The sequence below is a fragment of the Ceratotherium simum genome, chromosome 30, assembly GCF_057802395.1.
Source record: "Ceratotherium simum simum isolate JZ-2026a chromosome 30, ASM5780239v1, whole genome shotgun sequence".
NCBI lineage: Eukaryota > Metazoa > Chordata > Mammalia > Perissodactyla > Rhinocerotidae > Ceratotherium > Ceratotherium simum.
This window is the reverse complement of record NC_141929.1, coordinates 14,116,243-14,129,074: the sequence shown is the minus strand read 5'-3', so window position 1 is coordinate 14,129,074 and position 12,832 is coordinate 14,116,243. Positions and strand designations below refer to the sequence as shown.

Sequence of the window (12,832 nt, the reverse complement as noted above, 5' to 3'; positions counted from 1 at the left end):
ACGGAAGCATACTGCTGTACTTCATCTTGATTTTTTCACTTAACACTTTATCTTAGAGATCTTTCTCTGTCAATAGCTAAAGAAAAAGAGCTTTCTTTTTCTTTCTTTTTTTATTTCTTTATTCTTTAACAGTGATATAATATTCTATCAAATAGTTGAATCATAATTTATTTAACCAGCCTGGTACTATAGATATTCAGGGTATTTCTAGTCCTTTGCTATTATAAAAAATTCTGCAGTATACGAGAGTGTCTTTTTCCTTATCACATGTAGCAACACACAGAGTTGTCAAACCTTAGTCCAATAGGTACAAAATAGTTTGTCACTGCAGTTTTAATTTCCCTTATGCATGAGATTGAGCAACTTATCAAAACACAGGTAAAGGCCCACATACAGGCCTACACAGTTCTGCCTACCCATTCTCCAGACTGGTGCTTCTGATCATATCCTCTCTTCTCTGCCTCTTACTCCTTGCTAGTCTGTGAACAAGCTACACATGCTTCTGCCTTTACACTTGCTGTTCCTTCCCCTTGGCATGTCCTTCCCCAAGAGACTCCCAAGCTCACAGCCACACCTGCTGCAGGTCTTATTCATGTGTAACCTTGATGAGACCTTATTTAAAGTTGCAACACTCAACCCCCTACCAGTTCTCCTTATCCTCTGTTTTTATTTTTCTCCATAGTGCTTACCACTGCCTAATAAAATACATTTTCTTTATTTTGTTCATCAGATTACCCCTGTTTAAATGTAAGTTCCCTGACGGCAGGGATATTCGTCTATTTTAACTTTTGGATCCCTAGCACCCAGAGAAATACTTGGCACATAGTAAATGCTGAATAAACGCTGCATGAATGACTGTTCTAGTCATAGCCTTTGTCTGTTTTTGTCTTGAATTATTGGTCTATTTTACCAATTTCTGGGCATTCTCAGTCGTTCCTATTGAAAGCTTTTTTTTTTTTCCAGTTTGCTATTTGTCTTTTGATTTGTTGTGTTTTTTGCCATGTAGAAGGTTTTTTTTTTTTTTTTTTAAGGAAGATTAGCCCTGAGCTAACATCTGCTGCCAATCCTCCTCTTTTTGCTGAGGAAGATTGGCCCTGGGCTAACATCTGTGCCCATCTTCCTCCACTTTATATGTGGGATGCCTCCCACAGCATAGCTTGATAAGCAGTGCAGAGGTCCGCGCCCAGGATCCAAACCCACAAACCCTGGGCGGCCAAAGCGGAGCACACGAACTCAACCACTATGCCACCAGGCTGGCCCCGATGGTTTTTTAAATTTACTTTTTATCATGGGAAATACTGCATATGTGGCAGAAGGTTTTTTGATTTTTATGTAGTTGAATTGATCAATCTTTTCCTTTGTGGCTTCTAGAGTTTGATATGTAGAAGGGGCTTCCTCACTCTGGGGTTATAAAATTTCTCCAGGTTTCTTATGATGCTTTTTTAGTTTGTATTGTTGCTGTTTGTTTATAGGTTTGTGGGTTTTTTAAATATTTAAATACTCCATCCTTTTGCAGTGTCTCTTGGTGCACTTTATGAGGTATGGATCAAACTGTTTTTTTCCATGTGGATAACCAATTGATTTGAGATTCTACCTTTATCAGATACTAAACTCCTATATGTATTTGAGTTTATTTCTGGACTTTTATTCTGTTCTATTGGTCTACTAGTCATGATCCAGGATCACACTGTTTTAATTACTGAGTCTTTATTATATATTTTAATATTTGGTAGTGTTTATCCTCCCTCATAGCTTGGAAAAGAACAATTCCTGTTTCCTTATTTTCCCTTGTAAACTTTATAATCATCTAGTTAAAACAAAATGAAAACACTCTGATATTTTTTGGATTGCGTTGCATTTATAAATTAGGGAGAATTGACATTGTTATGCTGTGTTGAATCTTACAAAGTATGCCTTGTATTTTTTATTCATTTTTTTTGTGACCGTCAGAGGTATTTGAGTTTTCTTCAAATAGATGTTATACATTTATTTGAATATTTTGTTGTCGTTGTTGTTGTGAATGGGATTGGTGTCTTTGTTCCATTATCTTCTAAGTAATTATGATTTAGGAAAGCTCTTTTTTTCAGTATATTAATTCTTTAAACTATTTCCTTACTAAACTATCTTTTTATAGTTGTTTTTTAGTTGATTCTCTGGAATTTCCAGGGTTCAATCTTACCATATACAGTCATGCACTGCATAACAATGTTTCAGTCAACAATGGACCGTATATACAACGGTGGTCTCATAAGATAATGGAGCTAAAAAATTCCTACCGCCTAGTGATGATGTCGTAGCTATCATAATGCTGTAGCACCACACATTACTTACGTGCTTGTGGTGATGCCGGTGATAGCTCCATACATGTTATTGCCCCTGAAGACCTTCCAGTGGGACAGGATGTGGAGGTGGAAAACAATGGTATTGATGATCCTGACCCTGTGTGGGCCTACACTAATGTGTGTGTCTTTGTTTTTAACAAAAAAGTTTAAAACGCAAAAAGATAAAAAAATTTTTAAAAATAGAAAAAACCTTTTCGAGTAAGGCTATAAAGAAAATATTTTTGTACAGCTGTACAGTGTGTTTGTGTTTTAAGCTAAGTGTTACTACAAGAGTCAAAAAGTTTTAAAAAAACTTAAGTTTATGAAGTAAAAAAGTTATAGTAAGCTAAGGTTAATTATCGAATAAAAACATTTTATAAATTTAGTGTAGCCTAAGTGTACAGTGTTTGTAAATATCTACAGCAGTGTACAGTAATGTCCTAGGCCTTCACATTCACTCACCACTCACTCACTGACTCACCCAGAGAAACTTCCAGTCCTGCAAGCTCCATTCATGGTAAGTGCCCTATACAGGTGTACTATTGTTTATCTTTTATTTTTAGATATGCCAGTACCTACCATTCTGTTGCAGTTGCCTACAGTATTTAGTACAGTAACATGCTGTATAGGTTCGTAGCCTAGGAGCAGTAGGCTATACGCAATAGCCTGGGTGTGTAGTGGGCTGTACCACCTAGGTTTGTGTAAGTACACTCTATGATGTTTGCACAACACCGAAATCGCCTAACGACGCATTTCTCAGATCACATCCCTGTCATTAAGTGACACATACTTGTACAAATAGTAATAGTTTTTCTTCTTTCTTGACAATTTTTATTCCTGCCATTTCTTTCCCTTGTCCAATTGTGACAAGTAGCAGTGATCATAGGCAGCCTTATCCTGTTCTTGACATTACTCATATTACTTGTAGTTAGGTTGTCTATTAATTAAATGAAGCATGAATTTATTAGCCCATGAAATTTCATCTGCTTTTCCATACTCAGAAATATAACAATATTAAGATGAAGGGATTATTCATGATTTGAGAAGAGTTGATACAACTGTAGCTGATGTTTTGCCTGTACAGACAGGGATTGATTCTGAAGTGCCATACGGTCGTTCAGGTGTTACCACCTGGGTGCCTGTGTCATGAACTGGCCAAACTCCGTGAGGAGGGGCAGGCTCTGTGGCTCTAGCAGTTTCATTACTTGGGGGCTCTGGTTTCTGTCTTCTGATTTTCCTGGGCTAGTCGCATTCTTATGATTTTTCCATGAGTCCCTGAGGTAATTTGTGCCATGCCCAGGTTCTTTTCAAGCTGGCTTTTGTCCTCAAGAAGGATTTGTCTCTTTGAGATGTCTTCCAAAACATGGAAGACAGCAGATTCTTGTTTTGTTCACACCAAATCCCCAGCATTTAGTGAGTAAATGGTGGGTACCCACTTTTCCCTTTGCTCTTCTCATCTAGCCCAAAACTTTAAATCTTTCCTCCTTTGTCTTCGTCTTAACTCAAGTACAGAGTATTTATCTTGAGACGGAAGAGCACTGAACCAACCAGAGATGCTAGTTCTGTAGTATTCTCATTTCCCTGCCCCTCTCCATTGGTCTCCTCCACCCACCTTTCCTATTTCAGGTGTTTCACTGACACACATTCCACAGGCTGTGTGTATGTTCAGTAGCTTGGATTCCCTTTTTCCACATTTAAAGTAGTCTTGACCACAATGGTCTGTTTGGTAGATGCCTGTTCAGCTGCAGTAGTGCAATTTATAGAGCACCGTACATTGCCAGGATAAAGAACTGCAAAATGGGGGCCGACCCAATGGCACAGCGGTTAAGTGTGCACACTCCGCTTTGGCAGCCCGGGGTTTCGCAGGTTCGGATCTGGGCGCCGACCGACGCACTGCTTGTCAAGCCATGCTGTGGTGGCGTCCCATATAAAGTGAGGAAGATGGGCATGGATGTTAGCCCAGGGCCAATCTTCCTCAGCAAAAAAGAGGAGGATTGGCAATGGCTGTTAGCTGAGGGCTGATCTTCCTCACAAAAAAAAAAAACTGCAACATGAATGAAGCTGATTTCTTCTGCCTTTTTTCCCCCCGTTTTATTGAGATATGATTGGCATACATCACTGTATAAGATTAAGGCATACAGCATAATGGTTTGACTTACATATATTGTGAAATGATTATATCCATCATCTCGTAGATACAATAAAAAGCAAAAAAAAATGTTTTTTCCTTGTGATGGGAACCCTTAGGATCTATTCTCTTAACAACTTTCATATATATCATACAGCAGTATTAACTATAGTCATGATGTACATTACATCCCTAGTACTTCTTTATCTTCTAACTGGAAGTTTGTATCTTTTGACCACCTTCCTCCAAGTCTCCCTTCCCCAACCCCCTGCCTCTGGTAACCACTGATCTTTTTTACTATGGGTTTTTTTTTTTTAAGATTCCACACATAAGTGAGATCATACAGCATGTGTCTTCCTCTGACTTATTTCTGTGTCTTGTCCTTTGTTTACTTTTAGTTTTTAAAGCAAACAGTGTAGTCTGTAATTGGGCTTTAGACAGTATAGAGTACATTTAGATAGGGATTGAATATTTGCTTTCAATTTAGAAAACTTTCTGTTCATTTAAGTTATTTGATACTTACATTTCTGGAACCAAGAAAAGAACATGAGAGGCTGGATGTCGTGGGACATGGGTAGGAGAGCTCTGCTTTCCTGGCTCCTCTGTGACTCCTTCTGGGTCAGTAAGGTACGCCATTATCTGTGTGAAAAAGCAGCTGCACATCTAGGTTATGAGTAATACACATTTCATAGCACGGGCCAGCGCATAAGGGAAGGACAGAGGTTGGGGAATTGGAGCAAGAGAACAAAGTCGGCAGAGGATGAGTGGGCTGGTGAGAAGCAGTTATGAGACTGGTCATTTACTGAATGGTGAGAATGCGTGTATGAGCTTTTTAATTACTGCTGTATACTTAGGTCACTCTTCTAGACATTTTAGAGAAGTGAGAAGATAGGGATGCTGTTTTCATGGAGCTTAAGTCTGGGTTAAGGGGGACCCGGCTCGTTATTCCTGGGCTGTATGTAGCACTTTGGTTTGTTGAGGATGAGACATTCTGAGAATTTTATACAAACTTTTCTCTTGTCCAGGTTAATATGTCAGCCATCAGGTACTGCCAGACACATTCCATGTTTAATTCCGAAGGTCTCCTGGTTACTAACCTTTTGTCTCTCCCTCTAGTATGCCCTGCATGTATACAATGAAGTGATGAGTGTTGGGCAGAAATACGGAATCCGGAATGCTGGGTATTATGCTCTTCGTAGTCTCCGAATTGAGAAGTTTTTTGCCTTCTGGGGTCAGGATTTAAATACCCTCACCACACCGCTGGAATGTGGACGAGAGTCTTGGGTGAAATTAGAGAAGGTACTGTACCTATGCACACTCTGTCACTCAGCTTCCCGAGCAGTGGGTCTGCATTAGAGTAGGAAGAGGAGCTGATGTGGATGGAGAAGTGTACAAGGACTGAGACCTCGGTGATAGCATCAGGTGAATCATGACGATTAGGATGTGCTGAGAATGAAAAATGTATCTATGGGATAAAACATCTTAGTATGAAAACAATACACAGCCAACACTTGTTTGGAGCACTTTGCTCTCTTTTAGACTGAATGCTCTGTGAAGTCTTTCTGAGTTGATTGTGGTGATTCATTAACATGCCACAAATATTTATACAAATTAGTCATCTTACATTCAACTGCCTAATTTTTTGTTTCTTTTCAAAGTAATATACGAACATGATTTTTTTTAAAAATTATAGTTCAAGAGGATATTCAGTGAAGAGTCTCTTTCCCACTTCTGAACCCCACCCAATCTCACTGCCAATTTCACCAGAAGAAGCAGTTTCCTGTCTCCTTTAGAGAGCGTCAGTGTAGTGCAAACAGAAGAGTGTACAATTTCCCGTCACATATTGTAACCTAGATGGTGGATACTACGTGCTTGCATTGCACCTTGCTTTTTTCCTAACAAAACATCTTGGCAATCATTCCCTTGCAGTACAGCAGATCTACAGTATTCTTTTTGAGCAATTACAGATAACTGTTTTCCTGTGATATAAAAGTAATGAATATTCATTTGGAAAAATAGAGAAAAATATAAAGAAGAAAATTAAAATCATTCACATTTTATATATTCCTAATAGATATTTTATCCTGCTCACGTTTTTGTACATATGCATATATACATATATCTGCATTGAATACAGATTTATGTGTGGACTTTTTGTTGGGATTATATAAAAACATTGTTTTTCTAAAACAATTCTAGCAAGTATTTTTTTGTGTGTGTGAGGAAGATCAGCCCTGAGCTAACATCCATGCTAATCCTCCTCTTTTTGCTGAGGAAGATTGGCTCTGAGCTAACATCTATTGCCAATCCTCTTCCTTCCCCCCCCCACCCCAAAGCCCCAGTAGATAGTTGTATGTCATTGTTGCACATCCTTCTAGTTGCTGTATGTGGGACGTGGCCTCAGCATGGCCGGAGAAGCGGTGCGTCGGTGCGCGCCCGGGATCCGAACCCGGGCCGCCAGCAGCAGAGCGCGCGCACCTAACCACTAAGCCATGGGCCGGGCCCCTAGCAAGTATTTTTGAATGTCAATTTTTCTTCCTAAATGTTTTTGCTCTATGTGGTCTTGTGATTGAAACCTGTATTTACAAAACAGAAAAATTCTCTGAAGGTGTCTTCTATGTTGTGAATATACTTTTTAACATGAGGTAAACACACAATTTCCCCGAAGCTTGTAGGAGTGTCGGGGGAAGAGTGTTGCACTCTACTGCAGGGGACCCTTCCCTTTGTCCTACTCAGGTGCCGAGGGTCAGAATGTAGATGACATCTCAGCATTACCTTTCTTTCCTAGGGGATGGATTTCATTGGGCGAGATGCCCTGCTGCAGCAGAAGCAGAATGGGGTGTATAAACGCTTCACCATGTTCATCCTGGATGACCACGACACAGACCTGGACCTCTGGCCTTGGTGGGGAGAGCCCATTTACCGAAATGGGCAGTATGTTGGCAAGACCACCAGCAGTGCCTACAGCTACACCCTGGAGCGCCATGTTTGCCTGGGCTTCGTGCACAATTTCTCCGAGGACACTGGGGAAGAGCAGGTGGTGACAGCAGATTTCATCAACCGGGGAGAGTATGAGATTGACATCGCGGGTCACCGGTTCCAGGCCAAGGCTAAGCTCTACCCGGTTACCTCCCTCTTCACCCATAAGCGCCGAAAGGATGACGTGGAGCTAAGTGACTTGCACGGAAAGTAATGCCAGGCAGTCTTGTCTCCTCCCATTTTTCTCACCATCTTAGGAGCTTCTCTGCTCTTTCTGAGCCCAACACTCTTCTTGATTTAACCTGTGCCTCCCATCTCTTATCGCCTTGATATAATTTTAAACTTTTCCTACTTTTAAACTTTTTGCTTTGCAGCTTCTCTTGTCCTTCCATCTTCTCCTCCTCCCTTTTGCAGTTCCCCATCTCCTGCTACTCACTCTGGGCTGTTCTTCCCATCCCTCCACCCCTCTCAGATTCCCATGGTGACAAGAAGCATGTCTGACAGGCAGGACAGGAGCAAACTCCAGTTGTGGAAGTGGGTTACTGTGACAGTCTGATTTCAAATGCTGTGTCTTGAATAAGGGAAGCTGGTGGTATGCAGGCCTCAGGGCAAGAGTCCAGCTCCGTGGGGCTAAGTTTTCGCAGAGTAACCTGTTCATTTGGGTGGGTTGCTGTATGTTTGATACAACTCTTGTGTAACAGCTTGTGCCTTTTAGCTAGGCAGATCATTCTCCTGTTCCATTGTGCTGTGGATTGGCACCCTGATACCTCTACAAGAGGATGACCATCTACCTCACTGAGAGGCATTGTATGGATATTATCTGGTCTGCAGCAGAGATAAATAGTTAACCTGGCACCATCCCCAGCCTCCCTACAGAACTAGTTATCAGACTGTTGGGCCAGGGCCACTTGCCTATAATTTTCTTCATCTCTTGCTAATCTCTATAACTGAGGGGTTTGGTGTGTGTGTTTGTTTGGCTGAGTAGACAAGTAAGCCATAGTGTTTGAAAGGAAAAAACCATGTTGTTGATTTTGTGTTGCTTTTCCCAGCTGAAACGGTCTGACCTCAGGAAGTACACCACCACTGATGCTGAGTTTTCTACTACTAAAAGAGTGCTGCTGTTCTTTCAGCTACTCACAGTTCAGTCATCCCATCTTGGATTTTCGTCTTCTCCACTGCATTTGACTTTATCAGTTCAGCCTCACTTATGCCTCCTGCAATAGGCCCCCTAGCTCAGCAACACATTTCTTTCCCTTTACAACAGGGAGGAGAAGGCAGGGAGTGCCATCCTTGTTGAGTAATTTAAGTTTGCTGGTCATGCGGAGGTTGAGAGAGCTACTGGGATCCCAAGTTTTGCTTCCTCTGGCACGGAACAGACAGATCCACACAGAGAAGACCCACGCAGTCCCAGTGGGAGTTCTGAGTATGGAGTGCGTACGTTACATGAGCCTAGAAGACTGCTTTCCATCTTTTCCTTCCAGGCTCTTTTTTTCCCCCATCCAGCCATCTCTCCATATCCTCTGGAATAGAAAATGACTTGGGGTACCCCAAGAGGGCCCTGCAGACTTGTAAATGGTGTTTCTGTTTTCTAAGGGTGAAACCTGGATATCACAGACTGTGCTATCATCTCATCACTCCATTTTCCCTTGCATAATAACTGCGCTACTCTTTTTTTTTTTAAGTGCAAAGTGCTGTTAGAGAAGTTCAACTATAGCCTTTGTTGTCTTGGTACCTTGGAAGCATTAGCTCTGATGGTCTATAAGTATATTAAGAGGATCCTTTCATTTTATTAGAGCAGCTTAAAATTTTGTCTGCTCTGGCATTTCTTTGGGATCTCTGTTGACCTGCTTAATCAGACTGGTTCCTTCTAGACATTTCTTGCCATTTCCCCAGCCAGAATACTCCTCCTTGATTACTGACTTTAAGACCTAAAAAGGGGGGACACTAGTTGATTTAGTAATGGAGCAGCATGTGATTAGAATTCTGTTTGGGGGCCTTGCTGTTTTGGTGCCAATGTGTATTTAACTAGCTGAGAGATGCTGTTCGTAGGCAAAGAAGAGAAAGGAGGAGAGGTGTTGCCCAGCTGGAGAACAGAGCAGTGAACAGCAGCTGTGAAGGACTTGGGACAGTAGGAAAAGGGCATTTGGCCAATGCAGGTGTTACCAGAAGTGATCTGACTGACCCGAGAAGATGGAAACAGATGATATAGAGCTAAAGGTATCCCATGCTCTGCACCACTCCAAAGCCGTCTTTATAAATGAAAAATTATTTGGGATTGAATCCAAAAGAAATTCTATATTTATGCATCAATTACATCTTGTCCATAAATAGGAGTCACATTCCCAAGACACTGCTAAGATGTTAATCTTCTGGGGCATCACTTGTTTGTTGAGTGCCCTGAAACATACATATTTACCTTTTGGCACTTTAAAATTCATCCTTGAAGTCTCTTTTGGTTCATTCCAATATAGTCAGTGTGGATCTGGTAGTTTTCTGTATTTGGTCCTAAATCTGAAGGAGGTGACTCTTTCCTGCCTCTCGCATAATTGACAATCAAGACACCCTCATTTCTGTGTCATTTCCATCTCTTGGACAGTGTTTGCCTTGTGTGACAACTTACCTCTCCCTAGAGATTCAGGGGATTCTGGATTCTTGTGAATGGGTAGCTGAACTTTTCGTTTTAGGTGGTTGGTACTTTTTTCTCTCTGAAATGATCCGTCATCACCTCTTGGGGGAGAGGCTCTGTACTCTTCTCTTCTATCTGGTCAGCATATTCAATTGAAGAATCTTTTTGAACCTAGAAACACACAGTGTGTTGGCCTCAAGCAAATGAAGACCCAGGGTTGTTAAGTCTCCTGTGGGCCTTCTCCTCCCTTGACGTTATGTTCTAAGCTCCTAGTTACTCATGCCACATGTAAATCCTGTGTCTTGGCACTGCCACGGTCATTTGACTTACATTGAGGCTTGCATCAGAAAGATTTCCTGTCTGTGATAATGGCACTGAGAATTCAGAAAGTCTTAAGAGCAAAAAGGGACAAGAAGTAGCTGCTTGGGTGGCCTGTTTGATGTCCTTTAACTTGTGTTGCAGTCACATAGCACCACATGGGCAAGACGTGCTCCAGGAGAGAGAACTGAACAATTCCCACTGCATTCCTAATGCTCTTCTGTGGAGTCCCTGTACCCCCAACTGTGGGAGGTGGTTACCCTCAGTTTCACTTTGGCCCAAAAAATCCCATTTCTGTAGGAATAGAGTCCAGTTATTTTGATTCTCATCAGGAGGCATGCTGTCCCTGCATTCCATCTCCTTGTACAGACCAAGAGTTTTACCTTCTTCCCTGGGCTTTTGTTTCTAAGAAAGTAACTAATACATGAAAAATAACTTTTAGCTTTCTCTATTACCCTGCCTTTGCATGCACTTGAAATGTTAACCCCTCCCTACCACCACCATATATGTGGCAGGAATGACAGCTTTCTAAAAGTGGCTTTGCTTCACTGAAGAGATGACCCACTGCCTTGATTCCTGGCTCTGTTTATCCTGTGGCTTATGGACACATTTACTGGTGTTTGAGTCAGTGTTCATTCTTTGAGAACCTGAGGCAGATAAAGGGGACTCTTCCATGACCTATAGGCTTGGTTCTGACCCTCACAAGGCTGTGTCCTGGTAGAACAATTGCACTGGCTTGCTTTCAGGGGTTAGCTACAAGGTTCATTTTTAATCTCTTTGTTGCCCCTTAGCCAGTATAGTCAGCACAGATCCTCTTTAGTATCTAAGCTAGAGGTTTGGTCAACAGTGCTTAAACTGTATTCCAACCTTCTGCTGTTTTCATTTTATTTCTGCACACCCTCCTCCTCACAAACCTTGATATAAGCAGCATTTTATCAACAAGATATAGGGAAAATTCTCCTGAGTAAAGAATTTTCACCTCACACATGTCATTTGCAGGCACATGGATTCAGGAGCAGCACACTTGAGTGGAAGAAATTATAGATGAAATAAGATGTTATAGGCATTAACCACGTTGTGCAGTAACTCATGAATGAGCTATGGATCTGCCTGTCAGCGCCTGCCCCCACACCACCACCCCCACTCTTGGCCTCCACTTCAAGGTGCTGAGTTGTAAGGCTCCTTCATTGTCCCTATGGGGCTCCCATTTGCAGTCCATCATCACTACAAATGCACTATTTTTCAAGAGGACTGAGTATTTTTGTATGTCTTTACCTTTGTCCATTAAACACCAGAGTTGTTCCTTGTATAATATGATTCTTGACTTTTCTGAGCAGAGTGTCTGCAGCCCTTGGAGAATTACACATTTCTTCATGGGCTAGCTTCTCATGATATATTTTTATCCTTTGCAAACCTTCTTCTGCCTTCTCATTTTTCTGTCTCTCAAGGACAGAAATTACAAGAGGTGGGGAGGATATTTTTAGCATCTGTTTCAGAAGATCTAAGCCAGGATTTCCTTTGCACACCAAGAACTGGAGTTGGAGCAACTCTTTTCTCCAAGCCAGGTTCTAGTGCCTTACACTCCAGAATGTCACATGGTGGGTGTAGAGAGGAAGGATGAAAAGAAGCGTGTTGCCATCCACCCCGCATAGCCTCTTCTTCCCCAGACAGATGGGGGCTGCGGGGTAGAAAGCTTCTGCAGCTTGTTTCAGTGAAGAGTTTTCTAGCACACGATTAACACTTTACTCTCTGGTCAACTCTTGGGAAGTATGAAAGTGCCATTGTAATTACTGTAAAGTGCTATAACTCATTACTTGCATTTGTAAATGTGCAGTTCAGCTCAGCCCTTTTCTGTCCTTGTGTAGAGTTAGCATGTGGTCCTGAAGACATTTGAGGCACTTTAGTAAACACATGAGCCCTGGTGACTTTAGGCACACAGGGTGACCGAGCATTTCTACCCTCAATGAATGTGGTATTAACATTGTGCACTGTATTTCTATCAAGCCAGATTTCAATTAAGATTTTCTTTTCATGTTACTAGGTTTGTAAAGGAATAAACAGACATTTTAATAACTCTTGCTGTGTCTACTTGTGAAGTGTTCTTCATTTGAAGTAACCTGATATATGTACTTGCTATCTCAAAAGATAAACATGCATAAAACCATTTATACCAGGGTTACCAAAGAGTAAAAATTTGGAAACCGAGGTAAAGAAGAGACAGGCTATTTATGTTACCCTGCGTGCAGTGGGGGCATGGCTGAGAAAGCCTCCCATCTTCCTCCTGCAGTCACTATCCCTGTCACTAAACCTGCCAACCTGCCTTACAAATGACTTCATCGGAGGAACGTGGCACTTGACGTATCGCCCATGTCTGTATGGAAAACAGGATGTGTGCATTCTTGCTCACAATAACAGGAAGAGAAGAATATTATCTAAGAGAAGCAGCCAGTGATCCTTTAC

At 41.6% G+C, this 12,832-nt stretch overlaps 1 protein-coding gene across 3 annotated transcripts in view; it reads left to right on the top strand.

Moving 5' to 3' along the window:
- PDPR (pyruvate dehydrogenase phosphatase regulatory subunit) overlaps nucleotides 1-12,450 on the top strand; it is a 54,492-nt gene extending 42,042 nt beyond the window's left edge. For all 3 annotated transcript variants that reach the window (XM_087419937.1, XM_087419938.1, XM_087419939.1), the window contains 2 exons: nucleotides 5,566-5,748; nucleotides 7,238-12,450. In XM_087419937.1, coding sequence (XP_087276063.1) covers nucleotides 5,566-5,748; nucleotides 7,238-7,642 — 588 coding nt within the window. In that variant the 3' untranslated portion in view covers nucleotides 7,643-12,450. The remainder of the gene's footprint in view (nucleotides 1-5,565; nucleotides 5,749-7,237) is intronic.
- Nucleotides 12,451-12,832: the final 382 nt, after the last annotated feature.